General features: G+C 44.4%; 1 protein-coding gene across 2 annotated transcripts in view; it reads left to right on the top strand.

The window, feature by feature from the left end:
* USP9X (ubiquitin specific peptidase 9 X-linked) overlaps window positions 1–17,500 on the top strand; it is a 156,696-nt gene that overhangs the window by 108,893 nt on the left and 30,303 nt on the right. For both annotated transcript variants that reach the window (XR_015062156.1, XM_085896847.1), the window contains exons 39-40: window positions 327–555; window positions 5,865–5,994. Coding sequence is in view for 1 of the 2 variants with exons in the window: in XM_085896847.1 (XP_085752973.1) it covers window positions 327–555; window positions 5,865–5,994 (359 nt within the window). In the remaining variant the exon portion in view is untranslated. The remainder of the gene's footprint in view (window positions 1–326; window positions 556–5,864; window positions 5,995–17,500) is intronic.

Raw genomic sequence — 17,500 nt, 5'->3', positions numbered from 1 at the left:
TGTTTTTCAACCTAAAATATATGCTCTCTATCGAGTGTAGCCTGTGGCTGCTGGTTGCATCATTGGTTGGGACGTAGCTATGCCGCTGATGCAGTGTCCCCCTTACCAGTGCACTGGTACTCATTTTGCCGACCTTGGAAGAATGACAGGCTGAGTCAACTTCCTGGTGTATTAATTCACTGGCCAAATGGGGCTTGAACTCAGGACCCTAGGATCCCAAGCTGCCACTCTAACCACTAAGCCAATACCAGGCTAAAATATATGCCAAGAAAGCAGTTTGACTTTGCATTACCACCATAACCCACTGATTTGATACTCCTCCTTAGGTATGATTCTCTGTGTTTGCTCCTTCGGCCAAGCAAACGTGTACGCCACTGGTTTGCGCATAGCGTGCTGTTTCTACAGCCTGCACGGTTCGCCCAGTACTTGCTCGAGTGTCCGAGCACAGAGGTTCGGAGTGCCTTTGCCAAGCTGGTTGTATTCATCGCACACTTTTCCCTGCAGGACGGTCCCTGTCCTCCTCCCTATGCCGCGCCTTCCCCTGCATCAAACCAGGTTGGTACATTTCTGATCTTCATTTGCTGCTTTCCTTGGTAACCGTTCCATTTTGACCATTTTATTTCCCCGTTGTGAAGTCATTGTTCTGGATGGCATTGAATTCAATATTTGTGAAAAGATGAATGACATGCAAACATTGTGAGTGTACCAAACTCCCTTCTGCATGAGTTGAGGGAAGACTTATTCCTGCAGTGTACTGAAAAAGGCTAATTTTAAAGGAATGGGGAGTAATGTCACCTTCATTGCAAAACTTTCTTTCCAAAATTTATTTATAACCTTTTGTGGCTTGCTCAATGTTGCTGGAGGCTGTCCTGCAAGCATGACAGGTAATAAGACTACAGTTTATGCTAGCACAATCTGAAAAAGGCAGTCATCGAAGAAGTTGTCATCTTTCTTTTCTTTTTCTTTTTTTGCCAAAATTAGAAAGTGTAATTTTTTCTCTCTACTGATTGATTGAAGGATGAATGAAGCTACACTCATCAAATGGTATCCAGTCGTAGGATGACGTTATTTTATGGAGTTGAATGTGGATATAATTCTGCGGAACCTATGCATAAAGTTGTCTTCTTGACATGGTTTAACGAGTGCATGGATCAAGACCTGTGCATGTTTCAATGAAGGCTTTTGGCAAAACTTGCCGATTTCATCCAAATTTTGTGTGAGGCTTTGCTTTGACCCTTCCTTTTGTATTTCGTTCCGGTTGTTCCAGCCTGGCAAATGGCACCTGTGACTCCACCGCCCATTACAATAACACCATCTACACAGCCCCTGGAGCAGTTTTTGCTGCTGTTTGATTTACGCTGCTACTTTCTTTTGGCCGTTGCTGTAAATCTTGAGTTCACCTCATTTTTTTCTTCGAAGATCACGTGTTAGCTTTATTGTGAGACTCGTAATCACCATATTATTGTGGGACTCGCAATTCTTCTCAGTAACTGTGTGAGTAATGCGTGATATGTGTTCCATTGAATCGGATGCTAGTTTTATTTTTTTAATGTATTGTTTTTGAGGCATTGACGAGCACACGGTTTTACCATCTTGAGAACTTCCAACTGATAGATGAAGAGAAGTGAATTTCCAAAGTATCCATTTGTTACATGTGTTTTTTCTGGCCCCATCCGTGGGAAAGAATGTTCAGAAAATGATCCACTATTGTAACAGTGCTGTTGCTTGTGGGTGTATTTGCTATTGCTGGCAACACAGTAACTGCAGATGTATTTTATTTGCCTTTATTTTTTTAAACTTTTCAAATGCAAAGTAATAGACTTGAAGTGTGCTGAGACAGTAAGGCAATGCATTAACAATAGGACAACATGATGTATGTAACAAAGGAATGAATGAACAGGAGTTTGAGAGTGAGAGCAGGGAAAGGAGGGGGGTAATGGGGATGGACAGGATCATTGGCTGGGATGAAGGAAGACCTAGGGTGGTGGTCTACTTCCTAATTTTGAAGCCGAGGAGGGGAAGGATGGGATTGATCAGACTGAGGAAGAGATTAACAAAATAATGTAGGTAAGTCGTAAGGCTGGATTTTAGCAAATTTCACAAGGAGTAGATTGTTAGAACGTATGTGACCTGGACGGGCTGGGGAGGGATGTGGGTATGAAAGAGCAGAGGGAGTAAGATCTGAGAAGAGGTTAAAAAAAAACAAACAAAAAAAAAAAACAGACAAACCAACCTGTCTGTGATGAGAAAGCAGCTGGCCTTGTGCTCCTGCTTTTTTGGGGGAAAGCCAGTGATATTGAGTTTTGGATTCCACAGAATCCAGGAGAGATGGCCAAATGGCCAGTGAGCGGTTAACTTTTGAGGCCAGATTCGATATTGGGTCGAACGGAGGGTTCCCCAAGGGAGCTTGTAATCGATTGGTGAGACCCAGAGGTTTGAGAGACGAAACTCCTTGTCACGATTAATTATGGAAATAGATGGATTTGTTTGATACTTCTCGAGAGACAAAGTGAAAATGTGAGATTTGCCTGAATTGAAAGGCATATTCTCCAAGTGTTAGATCAGTACCTGATCATTTCCAGGTCAGCTGAGCGGGAAGGCGCAACTGCCAGTCAGTTAGTGGGACGTGAATTTGAATGGTGTAATGTAAATATTTGGAATTGTACGTCATTTATGTTCATGGAAGTTTTCCTTTCATTATTAGTCCCCAACCAGTATCCCTGGAGAGGACTCTTGGTTTGCTTGTTCGTCTGCCTATCTGTCCTTCCCACCTTTGGTTTTCCAGACTTTTCCACACCCTTGAACATATTCAAGTGAAACTTGGTGCATGGCTTTATTATGATAAGTTGAAGAACAAGTTTGAGTTTCAGGGCGTTTCATCAATTTCCTTTTTTTAAAGGAATGCACTTTTTAAACTTTTGAAAATATCACATTATACATAGGTGAGTGTTTAGCTGCCCTGACTCGATCCCTGTGCTTTGCACCCATTGGCTGGACAGCTGGACAGCTGGCCTGACTCCACCACAATATAATCATGCACCACCATTGCATGAGGTGGCACAGATTGGCAGGCCTCAGGCCTGGGTGTTGGTCCATCGCCCAGTTAAATTGGAATGATCCAATGTCGAGGCTCGTATGAGAGCTAACACACAACGCACAACAAGGGGGGGTTGGAGACGAGAGGGGTGGGAGAGGGAAGGACAAAATGGTGGGGAGCAGAGATGTTAGGAGATCTGTGGAAGGGAGAGGGATGGGGTGGGAAACACGGGGAATACAACGTGGACACCGCAGGGACTTTCAGGACCTTACACGATAGGGAACTTTCGGGAAGGAAGGCAGGGAATTTGAAGGAGGTGGGTTTGGGGTGGATTAACGGGGGTAGAAAAGATCGTTGTTTTGGATGGTGGAAGAGGTGGTGGTGAACAGCTGTTTTGAAGGCCTGGAGGGAAAAAATGGGATTGAAGAGAGTGTGAGAGTTTATTCTAAAGGTGGGGAAAAATAGAAATTAAATTGTGAAGGTGAGCAGTGATTTGTGATTTTGGTAGTTTTACCAGAAGGGGGTTGCTGGCGGATCTTGAGTGCCCTGGAGAAATATGAGGGGGGGGCGGCAGCATATCGCAGACAGAGCGGGGGGGGCGAGACCAGAGAGGAGATGGTAGAAGACAAAGACCACCGACATGCCTGCGGTGATAGTGAGAGGTCCAAAGATAAAGCCTCACCGCGGGAGATACCAATAATCCTAAATGCCTTGGTTTCCACAGCGTGAAGGTGGGAAAGGTGAGGCAGGAGCACCCAGAGGGGAGAGCAGTACTCCATCAGGCTGTGGATGAAAGCTTTGTTTGTGGTCAGTAGCTCAGGTGGGCCGAGGAAGGACTTTGCATGACGGAGGATGCTCAGTTAGCGACGGGCTTTGGAGGCCAGGTTAGAAATGTGGCTTTTCCAGGAAAGATCATGGCAGATAGTGAGACCCAGAAGCTTGAATGAAGACTTCTTCGAGGATTGTTGAGAAAGTAGATGGGGTTTTTTCCAAATGGTCCTTTCAGAGAGACATTGTGAGAGTGTGGGATTTGTCAGGATTGAAAGACATGTTCTAAGTGTTTGACCAGCTTGTGACTTTATACAGATCTGCAGAGAGCGAAGAAGCTGCTGCTTGGCTGTCTGAGGGATGACAAATGGTATGGCAGAGGGTGGAGTCATCAGCAAAGAGATATAAAGAGGATTTTCCAGAGTCAGAGAGATCATTGATGAAAATCAGAAAAAGAACAAGGCCCAGTACGCTGCCCTGAGGAACTGCAGCCTGGACAGGAAGAGGGGATGAGAGAACTCCATTTGGGCCACACATTGATTGCGACAGGAGAGGAAGTCTGCGAGCCATGAGTGGAGATGGCCTTGGATACCATCGGAAGAGAGTTTGTTGAGTAGGGCAGGGTGTCAGACCGTGTCATAAGCACGTAATATGTCTCGTGATATAGCTCTGATTTTATGACTGGCATTGAGAACCTCCATCCATTTTTGGGAGAGCAGAAGCACCATCTCCAGTATAGAGTGACCTGGTCTGAAACCAAATTGATGATCGGAAATCAAGCCATTGGAGAAGAAGAAGGATTTAATGTCTGAAGCGATGGTGGATTCCATCACCTTGCTGATGATTGGGAAAAGGCTGATTGTTCTGTCGTTGCAGGGATCTGTTTTTGCACCTTTTTTATGCAGAGCAGTTATGTTTGCTGATTTCCAAGCAGATGGCAGATTAACTTGAGCAAATGAGAGGGTGAACAGACCAGAGAGGGTGAGCAAGAGCAGAAGAGCAGGTTTTTAGGACACGTGGGCTGATGCCATCTGGACCGGTTGCAGAATGTGAGTTGAGGTTTGACAGCAAACTTTCGACTTTGTCAGAAGAAAATGACACAGAGTACAGGGACAGTTGGGTCCAACTGGGTAAGGTGGCGACAGAAAGCGATGGGTTTTGGGACACAATATTTAGAAGCAAGCATGGAGTTTAGGCATTCAGCCTTTTCATGTGTGTTGTCAGCTGTGTGGCCATTTGAGGTAGGGGAGGGATGGAGGGGGAACATACACCAGAAGCAGATTTGATTGGACACCACCAGTATTTGGAGGAGGGAGAGAGGTTTGAGAGTTCAGGCTTGAGATGAGGAAGATGTTGTTTTCTGGCTCTCCTGAGGGTAGACACATTTGTTCTGAGCTTTATGGAATGAACGGAGATTACCCTCGGTTGGGTTTGCTTTCCATGAGGCAAAGGCAAGTTTTGTTTTGTTTTCAGGACAACTGCCCCGCTACAAGCTTCAATGAACCATAAATGGGAGGAAGGGCAGGACAACTGAAGAGGAGAGGGGATAAATATGTGTTGAGAGAGAGCAAGTTTCTTTGAAAGAATACCCAGGATGAGTTGATGTCTGAGGAAGGAGAGATGAGAGACAGTCTAGAAGTTTCATGTATTATTCCACCCATCACTTTGCTGATGTATTATTTACAAGCAAATACCACCTGTCACTTTTCTGATGGGAATAATGAGAGGGAAAGAGGGCGAGAGTGGTAGGGGTGGGGGAGGGCGAGATTGGTGGGGGAGAAGAGGGAGGTGGAAGAGTGAGGAAGTGGGGAGGTGGAGAAAGGAGGGTGGGAGAGTGAGTTGAGAGGAAGGGAAGGCAGGCATGCTGTGAGAATTCATTATGATTCATATTGTCATCAAAATGATTCTGCAGAGAATAAAGGTGATGATGGAAACAAAATAATGTCTGAAATCCATTTTCTACCGGTCGTGCTATAATATATACTGCCCAGACGTATATCGTATATAATATATACGATTTTTTTTTCACTTTCCATTCTGACTGCCCTCCTTGGCACAGATGTTTGACAATGCTACTTTGAGTGATCACCTCCTGCGTGCTGTCCTGGGCCTACTCAAGCGAGAAGTTTCTGAACATGGACGTCACTTGACTCAATATTTTCAACTGTTCCTCATGTACTCGAATCTTGGTGAGTACGCAATTACAGTGTTTTTCAGCATGTTCCTATGTGGGATAATGTCTTGATTACCCAGTGGCTTCTTCGTCACTTCATGAGATGAAGCGTTTGTTGTGGCAATAAATCCTACATCTTACAATTCTATGTTCATTGTTGATCCAATTTTCGCTAACTTTATTAACTTTATCTGTTCCTGATGGAACCGGAGAGGCTATGGTAATCTGTTTCTGTGTCAGTCATTGTCTGCATCGACTCGCAGATTAACTTTAATATTATTGATTGTTTATTTTCAGATCTAACAATATATTATGGTGACACTCTGCAATTAAAGCTTTCTAAGTTTTTCTGTCATGAAATTGGAACAAAGCTGTTTAATTTGACTAACAAGTGAAGAATACGTAGATTTTGATCAGCATTTATGGCAACAGCAAATTTTTTTCTCATCTTGAGTCTGCCCACTGACTTTACAGTAAAAAAATGTCGATTTACAGATGAGATTGCAAAAAATAATTATCAAAAACTAACCAACCCTGGTGTGTTCGTGCAGGGAATCCTCTCTGTCTGCTCATTCGACCAACGCTTTTTCACATTAACGCTTTTTCAGGGGGTTAAATTTGTTTTTGACTTTTCCCCAGAAATAGACTGCCGTAACCTCTCTGCTCATGTTTTCGTGACCCTCGCAATGTCAGAGGTGTAAGACACCATTAAGACGAGCAAGTGATTCTCATGCATAGAAGAAACATAAGACCCTTACTTTGGAAATTAAATTAGACATGATAAAACAGTCTGAGAGAGGGGAAACTCTTTCACAAATCGGACGTTCAATATTCTTTTACTTAACCAGTCTATGATTGGGTCGATACTTGAGCACAAGGCGCGAATTCTCAAACGTGTGAAGAGCATCTGTGCCAATGAAGTCGAAGTTAATTACCAAGAAAAGGAGTGGAGCAATCGCTGATATGGAAAAACTTTTAATTTTGTGGCTTGAGAACCAGACAACAGAATCGGCGTGTGTTGGTGTTTGTTGCACACTGTTCTGGACATGAAGGTACAATGACTGTTTTGTGGGTTTTGTTGTCGCATCTTGTCCTGGTTTTGATTTTTGATGGCATTTCATACATTATCCTGAATCCTATGCTCCAGGATTTTCCTCCTTCTCGCCCTCGGCCGCCCCATCGCCCTCGGCCGCCCCATCGCCCTCGGCCGCCCCATCGCCCTCGGCCGCCCCATCGCCCTCGCCCGCCCCATTGCCCTCGCCCGCCCCATCGCCCTCGCCCACCCCATCACGCCCTTGACCTCCCCATCGCCCTCGCCCTCCCCCTCTCGACGATGTTGTGCCGTCAGTCTGGTGCCGATGTTGAAATAAATTATTATTATTATTGTTGTGTTTATTTTGCCGTTCCGGTTCTGGGTTCGCTTCTCATCGCACTTCTGGTATCGAGTGATTGAGTTTCATCGAGAATCTATTGTTACGGCTGGGGTTTGAGGCTCGCTACAAGAGGAAGCACTCGAGTTTCTCCTGAACACCTGGTGTTAGGCCGCCGAGCACAGATAACTCCATGGTCCAACAGGCTGTAGTTCTTAGTTAGACTACCGGCTTCACAGGGTATGCTTTGATGTTTCTATGATATCTTTCTATTGGCATCGCAACCTAACTAGAGGCCATTCCCTCAGCACCACACCTGCTGATCTTCTGCCGGGCAGAACAGATCGGTGCAGCACTGGCTGACAGAGCAAATCAGCTGGGGTACAACTTCCCATATAACTCTACTTGTACACTGTTTTGGACCAATGTAGGAAAGGACAACCGAGACAGATTGTAAATAACGGCAAACGATCATTTAAAGGCAAGAAAACAAAAGGCACATAAGAGAAGATGTAATGAGCACACATTCTTATACAATCGTATTTACACAGAGACATGGCCATCATTCAATCAGGGGAGAAGAAGAAAACACAAAGAACTTGAGAAGAACAGAAAAGTAGGGTCAATTATTTTCTCTCTCACCTCACACAGCCCAACAGGGTTGCACCAGTCCAAATATACAAGAGAATTGGGGGGCGGTGGGGGAGAATGGGAAGACGGGCAGCGGTGTGGCTGCATTTGAGGTGCCCAGACCCAGTGGGCAAGTCCTCTACACCATGCAAGACATGCGAAGGCAAGCAGCTCGCTCTGTTTGTGGTGGGTCCCAGCATCCGGTAGCTCCCCACGAACCAAACCGCATTCTGGTCTTTCCACACTGCTCTCCTCTGCACCATGTGCCCCTCCCTCTTTTCACACACTCTGCACATACTTTTGCTCTCGCCAAAGAAGCATTTTGGCATTGACGAGGATCAGCTCCCCATCTCCTTCTTCTTCCTCTCCTCTGCGCTCTGAGCTCTCTGCTCCTCTCAGGACAAGCTTTTAGGACAAGGACAAGCTCTGAGGTCACTCTGTCCCGTCTCTTGCACGTCTGTTGTCCTTCCTCTTCATGTGGCTTTGTCTGTCTCGGCTACTGTGAGCCTCTTCCTCATTGGTTCACCTCTATTGTCGGTGGGTCCACAATGCAGCTTGTGGAAAATGCCACTGTTTCTGAGGGAACTACAATGAGTGCCACCAGCTACTCCCCTCGTGCATGAAGGATGCGAAAAGCGCCTCCAGTCCCCCCCCCTCACACACAAACCCTCTCTGTACAGTCCTGCACTGCATCACGTGAGAGGTGCCCCCCCCCCCCAAGCCACGAACACCAAACGTCGTGCTTTGTGCCATGAACGTGTGAGATTTGAAAATGCGTGGTTGGCATTGCAATGGAGAGGGATGCAGACAGACCATATGTGCCCAATTAAACAATACGCAAATGGAGAGGGATGCACACAGACCATATGTGCGCAATTAAACAATATGCAAATGGAGAGGGATGCAGCCAGACCGAGGAACAAAGGGACGACTGTGGGGTTTAAGTTAAGACCGATGGGGGTGAAGGAGAGATTGTCAAAATGAGGTTTGGTGTAGGGGGGTTATTGGTGGGTTGAGAAAGGCAGAGGGGGGAACAGACTGATGGGTAAAGTAGAAAAGATTGAAAGTAGCAGAGGGGGAGGGGAGGGAAAACGCACATCACAGACATCACAACTGGAAAATGCAAACTAACCTCAACCTGTGCCACCTGAACAACCCTTATTCTACCCCCCTTGCTGCAATTCTGAAGAATTGGGATGCACCAACAAGTGGTACTCAGTGATGAACTTGGAGAGTCGTGATAAGGGTGACAGGTACAGGCAAAGGCATAGGCAACATTCCATAGCAATGGCAAATGGCTCGGCAGGCATTGCTGACTGGCCTCTCAGTGCGCACGTACCCGAGGAAGCTGGTGGTAGTGACGGCTGATCTGAAAACGGGCTTGGCCCTAACCTCACCATTCCTCCCCCTTAATCTCATGGGCCTATTATCATTGCGATCCGTGCCCCCCAGTCCCTATCCATGCCTGCTCTACCCGAGCCCTGCTCTTTAAATTGTCCCTTTGTTTCCTAACTAGAATGTCTGTCTCTTGGGTTCCCTTAGGTCGGTGCCAAATTCCTAATAAAATCCCTCTAATCCCCTAAGGATCCTTTCGGAAGAAAAGGTGGGTCTGTGAGCATCTCAGCGCAAGTTTGACATCGGTCTGCAGGTCCCACGGTTTCTCCAGGCAGGTGAATCCAGCAGCCAGTGGTTACCTGAGTGGTGGGTGGTGCGAAGGGGCAAACTCAACATTCCTAACTACCCTATCCATTATCACATAAACAATAAATTTCCCCAGGACTTACCACTGTCTTTTTTTAATCTGTGGTTCTAACAGCCTAATTCATCCGTTCAGAACCTAATTCATCCTAATTCATTCAGAACTTTTCAAGCCGCCATGTTTTCCACGTTATGGTAACCGGAATGAATCGCTTTCGCTTCGGTCTCCGCCGTTTCACGATGGAAATAACCGATGTTGCTTCCATTCCCCACCTTTCTATTTCGGGATTGACTGTTCTTGTGTCCGTCACGACTGTTCTTGTGGGGAGAATAAACGTGTTTGTTTCGGTTATATTTGTTATTGCGACCGTAATTACTGTGTTGGTTTCAATTTCGGCCGCTTTTTCATCAATTTTAGCTGTTTTTGTAACAAGAATGACGGGTTTTCATTCCGTCTGACGACGTTGGCGTCCGTTTGTTTGGGGGGCCTGCCTCTGTTTTTCATCCACGCCGCCGCACAATTTCTTGGCTGGGCAGTGTGACTCCATTTGCAGGTCTGCACACCTGCATACTCGCACAATGGCACCCCACGGCACGCTAAGGCCACCCCCGAGCTTACCTGCTCCACTCTAAATTATGGGGAGAGCTCTCCCGGCAGTTCCCTCACTGGCAATTGGCGCTCCGGGTCCCTTCTCCATGGGTACCCAGGTCCATACACAAATTTAGCATGCCAAATGTAAGGGCCAGGGTACTTGGAGAAGGGACCAAGAGCATCAATTGCCAAGGAGGGCACTGGGGGAGGGGGGTGGCAGCAGAGCTCTCCCCACAAGGGAAGTGGTAAGGTGCGCGGCAGAGACACTGGGAATGCTCGGGGAGCCCACCCCCAAATTCATCCCCTGGAAAATACGGTGCTCCCTCTGGAGTCCACACTCCAGATCGATTGGAAATGGATCGATTGGCTTAAATGATGAGCCAGATGATGGGTCAGAGGAAGGTGATGGGCAATATAAATCAAGAATGATTGGTGGAGTCAAAGGCAGAGATGAAGGTAATAGGCGAGGGCATAAGGAATGACACAAAGGCGATGGGTGATTGCTTAAGGCATGATATGCGTGAGGCATTGGCAGAGGTTAAGGCAGACATGAAAGCAATGGGTGATGATGTGGCATTGAAATTCCAAACTTGATGGGATGAGGTGAATGGAGTAAGGTGGGTGTGTAGACAGTGTCTGGAAAGAGATGAGGGTGGGTCAGGTCAAAATGACAGTTAAAATACAGACTGAGATAAAAGGGCTTGAGGAAGGGCAGGAACAACTAAAAATAGAAATCTGAGGTAATATTGTTGTGGGGCCGGGTGTCAGTGGCGAGCACGACCGCGAGAGGGAGCAGTTGTCGGCTCCACCGAACACTCAGAATTTAGGTTGTACCTTTCAGATAAATGTGAAAGGTCACGGGTCCCTTATCGGACCGAAGATCGCCAATAGGTCGACCACGTGGGATAAGGTCAATTGCCAATTTCAATATACCTAAATACCTGCATCGTCCAAACTACCGGGGAAATTCACCCTCGGCAGGATCTGTGCGATCCGGGCCGTTTCCGAGCCGGATCCGAGTCGTACCCCGAGGGGAGAGTACCAGAACCTTGCCGGCCAATTGCACGATTACGGCAACAATGAGGCCTCCTAATTCCTGTTCACAGCATGGAAAACCAATGATAGAAATGACAAAGAACGAGCTGGTACATTCAACAAGAGGGGAATTTATTTACAACAATAATTGGGGAGGGGAACACAGAGCAGAGTTATCACGGATAAAGAAAGGTATCAAATATACAAGCAATTCCTTAAACAGTTATACTTGGAGACAGGGCCCACGGACACACACACACACACACACACACACACACACACACACACACACACACACACACACACACACACACACACACACACACACACACACACACACACACCCAGAAAGAGATGGACCTCGAGGTCTTTATTGCCCCTCCAGCTCGGAGGGAAGAGAACGTGCTGGCTACCTGGCCGCGTTCGCACGGCTCGACGTCCCCACCTTCCCGGAGCACCAGTCGCTAAAGAACGGACCAGGGCAGCCGAATCCAGAGGAGGCGAGACGAGGTGATCTCCCGTGATGAGATGGTCGACCGCTTTTTGTAATGCGCCAGACGAGACGCCTCAGATGCGTGCGATGCAGTCGGCTGCAGACCCAGACAGACGCGCGCTCGAGCAGACGGGACACAATCCTCAATACTTTATCATCGTCCTTCGGGGCGCGGTCCGCTCCCCCGTGGCCTGCTCTCATTGTGTGGACGGCGTGTCACGGCTTCTCCTTCTTGCAAAGGATCGCCCCGGCTCTGGTCTGCGCGTCGCCCATTGGGCGGAAAATGACGCATACCCTTATTTGGTGCCCTGCCAGAACGAAACGCTTCGTGATTATATTCGGTGCGAAATCCACACCGCCTGGGATATGGAATTCTGCCCACGCACACGCCCGCATGCCGGCAAGCGCGTGAAGAATGCCATGAGCAGTGTGTTGTTGTTGTTGTTGTTGTCGTCGTTGGGGTAAAAATCCTATCTATAAAATAACTGCGCAGCACACGTACACTTAATCGCCCATTAAACATAGGACAGGACCCTACCTCGAAACACATACTTACCGATAAAACTGATCTCTAAGGACTCTGACTATTGTGTGCTCATGGCTGCCAGATTCGTAACAATATGGAGGAGATAAGAAGCAGTCAAGCAGGAATGCAAGGTGAGACACGACAAGGTAACCCAGAAAATAGAGGAGATGGGACGAACGATAGAGACAAAGCAATGGGAGATGAACGAACGAATGGAAACTAAGGAACGACAGATAACGGAACATATAGTGTCGAGGGAACGGAAAATGAAAGAGTATAGAAGACGTAAAAGTAATTCTCGAAGAGGAACTTAAGGGAGTGATGCTGGAGATCATAAAGATAAGATGAGATAGATAAAGTGAAGGAAGAGCGAATATAAGCGAGAAGGGGTGAAACAGGGTTTATAAGACCTTAACAATATTATAAACCGCAAACACTTGTGATTACTTTTTAAAACAATCGCTACTGCTGTTTGACACTAAACTGAAAGGGAAGAAACCCAGGCTGTGTTCAGTTACCAAGCAGCGAGCTAGCACTTGCCAAGCCAGCCGTGCCTTATCAATGGTTTTGAATGGAGTGAATTGAATGCTTTTGCTGCTTTGCGAGCACTCTACAATAAACTTGGTAATTGAACACACCCCCGATATCTTTGAAGCCTGAGCCGAGATCTACTGTAATCTATATACCCCAGAGAGAATCATAACATGACTCTTCCTGCTGCTTCCTTTGGGAGTGGATGTACTATTTTGTTAAAATTTGCATTTATTTATGTTCTCCATTTACTTATTTAGTTTCTCTCATGAGTATTAAGTTACCTCCACCACCAAAAGTGAAGGAGGTGGTGTTTTCACCCCTCTCTGTCTCTCTGTTACTTGCAAAATCGAAGTTTTTTTTTTTTTCAAGTATATTGGTTAGTCGATTTTGTTATTCTGTGTTTGTTAATTGCCAGAATCCTTCGGATTTCGGCAATTATGTTGGTAGGTTGTGTGCATCATTGTGTCTGTCTGTCTGTCTGTCTTTGTGTGTTTGTTTACCCTGTAGCAGCCACACCATTTCAGCGATCATGACCAAACTGGGTACAGACGTCAGTCATAGTCCAACTTAGACACTTGTAGTTTTTGGTGAATCTCGGTCAAAGGTCAAGGTCACCGAAAAATCGAAATTCTTATTTTCGCAATAATGTCCGCTAAAATGGTCGTATCGATTTCAAACCAAATCCAAAATGTGCATCTTCCAATACTGCATCCAACCATATGTCTCATTGGGGCGTCATACCAACACCCTTCTTAGTGGTCGGGGGTCGAATGTCAGGTGGGTCAAGTCAAAACTTTCAAATTGCGATAAAAACGCCATTTCAAGTCCGATTGACTTCCAAGTTATGATCATGACCAAACTAAGTGCTATAACTTATGAAACAGTAGCACTATCGATTTAGAAGAACCAAATTGATTTCCTGGTTTTTGTTTTTTTTCAGAGATCATGGAGATATGACAGTTATTCCGGCAATTCCTTGCTCAAATAGCAATTCCATTTGTTTGTTAATCTGTCAGTTGCCTACAGGTAACAATTTTAAACCGATCTTCACGAAACTTCACCACATGGTAGAAATTGTCATAAGGAAGAAGCCTATTGTTTTTGAGGTCAAAAGGTCAACATAGGCCAAAGGTCAACAACTGAGGTGAGATTTCTAAAATCCTCAATTTTCATCTGATTAACTTGAAATTTTGAAGAGGATTTATATTTCAGGTCACTGAATTCAACCAGCCAATTATTTTTGAGGTCAAATCTGTTTCATGGGTTTTGCGAGTATTGTGCTCTGCACGACGTCTTTTTCTTGTTGGTCTGTTTGTTTGTTTTTGTGTGCAGGATATCTCAAAAAGTTGTGGACAGATTTGGATGAAATTTTGTGGACATGTTGGGTGTGTGACAAGGAAGAATTGATTCAATTTTGGTGAAGATCCGGATCTGATAGGTTTTTTAAAGTGATTCTTCACCATTGAGAGATAGGGCCAAACTGATTATATAACACAATATCTCAAAAAGTTATGGACGGATTCGGATGAAACTGTGTGGACAGGCCTGGGTGTATGACAAGGACGACTTGATTATATATAGATCCAGACAAGAATTTTTTTTTTTTTACCTCTGCCACCGAATGTGGAGGAGGTTGTTTTCACCCCTTAATCTGTCTTTTTGTCTGTTTATGTGCAAGATATCTCAAAAGGTTTTTGACGGATCTGGATGAAACTTGGAGGACAGGTTCGGTCTGTGACAAGGATGAACTGATTAGATTTTGGTGAAGATCTGGATCTGGCTCCTTTAATTAACCTCCGCCATCTTCGAAGATGGATGGAGGTTACTGTTTTCACCCCTTTGTTTGTTTGTTTGTTTGTTTGTTTGTTTGTGAACAGTATTACGGAAAAACTCCTCGACGGATTTCGATGAAACTTGGTGGAGGGGGGGGGGTTAGGTATGGTCCAAGGATCATGCCATTAAATTTTGGACTTGGTCCCCCCCCCCACCAAAAAAAAAAAATTGTTAGAGAAAAATTTTTTTTTTTTGCATTTCTACACGTTTTAAGCGATTTCCTACCCCCCCCCAAAAAAAAATTGTTGGAGAAATTTTTTTTTTTTTGCATTTCTACATGTTTTAAGTGATTTCCAACCCCCCACCAAAAAAAATTGTTACCCCTCCCAAAAAATTGTTAGAGAAAATTTTGTTTTTTTGCATTTCTACATATTTTAAGTGATTTCCAACCCCCCCCAAAAAAAAATTGTTTGAGAAAAATTTTTTTTTTTTGCATTTTTACATGTTTTAAGTGATTTCCACCCCCCCAAATTTTTTACCCCCCCCCTTAAAAAGGGGGAATTTTTTTTTTACATTTCTACATGTTTTAAGTGATTTCCAACCCCCCAAAAAAATTGTTGGAGGGAAAAAAATTTTTGCAACTTTTTTTTCAACAAAATTTCTATTTTTGTTTTTTTTGGCATTTTATTGCATTTTTACATGTTTTAAGTGATTTCCAACCCCCCCCCCCCCCACCCCAAAAAAAAATGTTGGAGAAAAGAACTATAACTCAGCACTGTTGACATATTTAATGAATAAGATATAAGGTTCACTTGAGTGACCCAGCAGTATTGGCGGTGGAGGTTTTGCACTCTCCCGAGTGCTCCACCTCTCGTTAACCTCCGCCATCGAAGATGGATGGAGGTTACTGTTTTCACACCTGTCTGTTTTTTGTGAACAGTATTACGGAAAAACTCCTGGACGGATTTCGACGAAACTTGGTGGGGGGGATTAGGTATGGTCCAAGGATCATGCCATTAGATTTTGGACTTGGTCCAAAAAAAAACTTAGAAAATTTTGCAACTTTTTTTCAAAAAAATTTCGATTTCATTTGAAAAATATTTGAATTTTTTTTTTGCATTTCTACATGTTTTAAGTGATTTCCCACCCCCCCCCCCCAAAAAAAAAAATGTTGTAACTTTTTTTTCAAAAAAATTTCGATTTTATTTTTTTGTCATTTCTACATGTGTGTCGATCTAGTTTAGTTTATTCAATCGTGGTTCAGTAGAGTCTGATCCGTTTTGACCTACAATGAATAGGATATCAGGTTCACTTGAGTGACCCAGCCGTATTGGCGGCGGAGGTTTTGCACTCTACCGAGTGCTCCCCCTCTAGTTTTTAAAGTGACTCTTCACCATTGAGAGATGGGGGCTAAACCGATATGTAACACGATGTCTAAAAAAGTTGTGGACTGATTCTGCTGAAACTTGGTGTACGCGTTGGGTGTGTGGCAAGGACGAATTGATTTGATTTTGGTGACTATCCAAATCCGGTTCTCGATTCGAGAATTATTTGATTTCAAAGTAATTCTTCACCATTGAGAGATAGGGCTCAAAATGATATATAGCATGATATTTCAAAAAAGTATTGGGCCTGATATGTTCTCGTGGATCAGGCATTGCGTGGCGGAGGTTTGTGCTCTCCCGAGTGCCCTTCTAGTTTTAAAAGTTATGGACAGATTTGGACTAAGCTTTGTGGATGATTTGGGGATGTGACAAGAACAAGCCGATTTGATTTTGGTTTAGGTCCAGATGCATATCTGGCCTCTCAGTGGGATTCAAAACATAAACTGTTTATTCTGGCAGAGGTATACGCTATATCGAGTGCCATTTCGTTATTATAATTATTATTATTATTTTTTGTGAATTAAAAATCGCTGGATGTAATATTTTCAGGAGTTTTTGGTGTATTCATCTCTTGATATGAGATTGCCCATATTTTGCGGGGTTTTTATTATCATTATTATTATTTCCATGGCAATAACCATTATAAAGCGGTGACTGCCTTGTTCTTACAAACCAATTCAAAAATATATTCTCAAGGTGGTGGTATCATTGCATTGTGTGGTATTGTCTTTCAACACAAGTCAATGGAAACTTTATTACCTCGCGCACACAGTGCAAAGTGGGTTTAAGCAGTTGGTTCACTCTGTCTGAAATTAAGTACATGTCGTTCCTCGATCACAGAGTGACGTCTATCAGACAATTTAATTTCATATTTTGAACATTGTAGAACACGAATTGGAACATGAACCTGCGGTTTAGCAGTACAGTATTTTAGCTCTGCATTTGGTAAATTCTGTTTGACCCATCAACTTCGTATGGTTACCATCGCACCTGTTATTCAAAGGTCACGTACAAAGCTAATATAGATCATGCTCGGAAATGCAAAGCAAGAGTTCGAAAGACCCTTCCCATGTCCTTTTTCTTAAGTCTGTATGGGGTAAGGTGTTCTCTGTGCTCTCGAGTTGGAGTTGTATTTGCATTTTTATAATCCTTAACTTGTAACTCATGATTATTTTGAATGACATTGAAGTTTGTTTGCACAGCTGTGCGATTAAACCATTAATATCTCAAGCTCTGATTTTAAATTATTTACTCAATGTGAAAATGGCTGACTCATCCTGGTGGTTTGTATTCACAAGTTTCCATTCAGATGCAGCTGAACAATTTAGCAGGAACTGTAACTGTCAAAAACAAGTTCTTTTATATTAAAATCTGGACCAGGTCTGCTGATTCCTTCATTTATTTGCAGCGGAAATCGATTGGACTTCTGTTAGTTTCTAGAAATGTCGGCCAATATTTTGATTGTGTTGTCTTTCAAATTCTCATC

The sequence above is a fragment of the Eptatretus burgeri genome, chromosome 10 (assembly GCF_056783735.1).
Source record: "Eptatretus burgeri isolate ZD-2024b chromosome 10, Ebu_testis_v1, whole genome shotgun sequence".
Classification (NCBI taxonomy): Eukaryota; Metazoa; Chordata; class Myxini; order Myxiniformes; family Myxinidae; genus Eptatretus; species Eptatretus burgeri.
This window is presented reverse-complemented; position numbering and strand designations above follow the sequence as displayed.